This window comes from Frankliniella occidentalis, unplaced genomic scaffold (genome assembly GCF_000697945.3).
Source record: "Frankliniella occidentalis isolate FOCC.00 unplaced genomic scaffold, Focc_3.1 Scaffold254, whole genome shotgun sequence".
In the NCBI taxonomy this organism is placed as follows: Eukaryota; Metazoa; Arthropoda; class Insecta; order Thysanoptera; family Thripidae; genus Frankliniella; species Frankliniella occidentalis.
Window position 1 is genome coordinate 87,050 of NW_026267380.1, and position 2,435 is coordinate 89,484.

The window sequence follows — 2,435 nt, forward strand, 5'->3', positions numbered from 1 at the left end:
AACACCATCTTCAAAAACACCATCTTCAAAAACACCATCTTCAAAAACACCATCTTCAAAAACACCATCTTCACAAACGTCGCTGCGACCAGCGACGGCGGCGTCTTCTGGGAGGGCCTGGGGCCTGGAGGACGAGACTCCCGCCGATGTGACCATCACTGACTGGAGGGGCAACCCCTGGACCGGCGACAGCGCCACCCCCGCCGCACATCCCAACTCTCGCTTCTGCTCGCCCCAGCTGACTGACGGGACCACCGGACAAACCCGCCCGGCGCACCGACACGACCGATACGTTCAGTCGATGACCGAGCTCGCTACCCGGTGGACGTGTAGTTACATCGCAGTGTCAATATGCCTAAATGCGGTGTGTTCTTACTATGGAAAGATATTTTGAATCTTTTCGGCGATGTGAGCCATTGGGGCCCAATGAAGGACGATTATAGGAGGGCTTTCTGGAGCGACCTTCACTATAGAGACCGTTTACTGGTTGCTTCGTTTTGTTACCAAAATTGTTATGATTTGAACCTGCCAATACAGTTCTTCCGACGCCGCAATAAAGATGACCGTCGCATCCTTAAAATGTGTTACACATGGAAATCGGTTCTAAAAATACGCACACGATGAAGATATTTCGATTTGGTTTTATAACAATTTATGTGCGACGTTTGGTTCTCGAGAAACGAGCGTTTCAATGCACGAAACAAAGTGAGTTGAGCGGTGGCTGCAGTTGACAGGCATCACGAAAACGCTTCGTTCTCGAGAACCAAACGTCGCACAGAAATTTTTATAAAACTAAATGGAAATATTTTCAGCATATGAGCACTTTAGAAACCGATTTCGATGTTTAACCTTCACTTTCTATCGCAACGGGTCACAAACGGACGGACGGACGGAGGGCCGGCATTATTTTTACAGACCTTATGTTACCAAGGGGAGGCGACATTTTACCCAGTAGACTGTTGTAGATTTATGATTGTTCCGTGTTCGTGTTCCAACCAATACTTAGCAATCTGGTGTGATGTTCAGGAGCGAAGGAGCAGGACGACAACGTTGTTTGGCAGTGGTCTGGCTCGAAGTGAGCGAGTAGTTTTATTTATCAGCACAGTATCGAACAGGTGGCGCTACAGTCGCAGACAAGTGACGGTCAAAAGTAGTCGGTATGAGAATGTACAGCAGAGGGCGCATAATTTAAATAAAGATATATTGTAGTATTATAGGCACTAAACCAGTAGTTCAAGTACTGCTGTCATTCTCATGACTAGCCGCCTCGAGTCAGTCTAGCCTCGTACAAGTCCTTCGCAGTGTTGTCCTTAGTAACGCCTAACAGTCAAGCCACACGTTGGCTCAGTCTAGTCCCGGTCTCAAGCTGACTGCACGACTGTACCGATTTCTCCAATAAATCTCTTGGTTCTCAGCATTACATCGTTTACTTCTTTCAGTCCAGAACCTTGCAACTGGCGCAGTCGGTAGGACTGAAAGAAGTAGCGAAGTGTGTTGCCAGAGATTTTAATTAATTCTTTCTCTTCCCTACGTTCATCTTCGCCGTCCTGGTCCTCCCCGTGCCCCTGCCCCGCGCCTGTGCTGTGCCCCTACCTGTGCTGAGCCCGAGGTCCCAGCCCCTGTCCCGGCCCTGCTCCCGCTGACCAGCTCCTGAAGCCCTTGACCCCGGTGACCCCCTGACCTTGTGTCCATGAGTGAGTCCCTGTCCTCAGTCCTTGTCTGTCCACTGTTCGTTCTCGTGGACCCGTCGCCCGTCGCCCCCGACGCCGTCCTATACCACGCCATGGTGGGTATTCCCCCTGGTCGTGAGCCTGGACGCGGCGCAGGCGGCCCCGCCTTCGGAGACCCTATTGTTGAGCCGCGGCGAGTCAGGCGCGCTGAACGCCCCGACCCCCTCCTTGACAATGCGAACGCACACGTCGCGCTGTTGTCGAACGCAGCCTCTGCTGTTGGCTGTGTCCCCGCGCAGCCCGCGCTCGCGCCCGCCGACATGCACACGCACTGTAGAGTACCCCTACAAGTAATACCCCCACAGCTGTCTGTAGGCGTAGTTTTATCTACCTTACAGGAGAACAATACCTCTACAGATATGGTGGTGATCGTTCTATACAACATTGCAGTCAATTTCAGAGGTTGCATTTCAACTCAGTAGTTCTGCACTTGCAAGTCGATACCCCCTATGAACAAGCAGGCCCGCCCTTCCGCCAAACGCAGTTGCCAGCTCCACTTCGCTGCGCCGGCAACTCCGTTCGGCAGGGGCCGGGCCTGCTTGGCCTGCCGGCGGCGATGGTCGGGCCGGCGGCGATGGTCGGGCCGGCGGCGATGGTCGGGCCTGCGGCCCGACCATTTCAGTCCCGCGATTTACTGAAGATCATAACCAAATAAATAATGTGACCGGTAAATCACTTTGCATATTTTGGTAAACTAACTTCTGG

General features: G+C 52.6%; 1 protein-coding gene across 1 annotated transcript in view; it reads left to right on the forward strand.

Annotated features, from left to right (window-relative positions):
• Window positions 1–1,514, forward strand: part of LOC113214755 (phosphoenolpyruvate carboxykinase, cytosolic [GTP]-like) — a gene marked incomplete at its 5' end in the record, with an annotated part of 8,976 nt that extends 7,462 nt beyond the window's left edge. The window contains 3 exon segments of the mRNA XM_052273217.1: window positions 49–114; window positions 116–148; window positions 1,440–1,514. Of these exon segments, the coding sequence (XP_052129177.1) occupies window positions 49–114; window positions 116–148; window positions 1,440–1,514 (174 nt within the window).
• Between the last annotated feature and the right edge of the window lie 921 nt (window positions 1,515–2,435).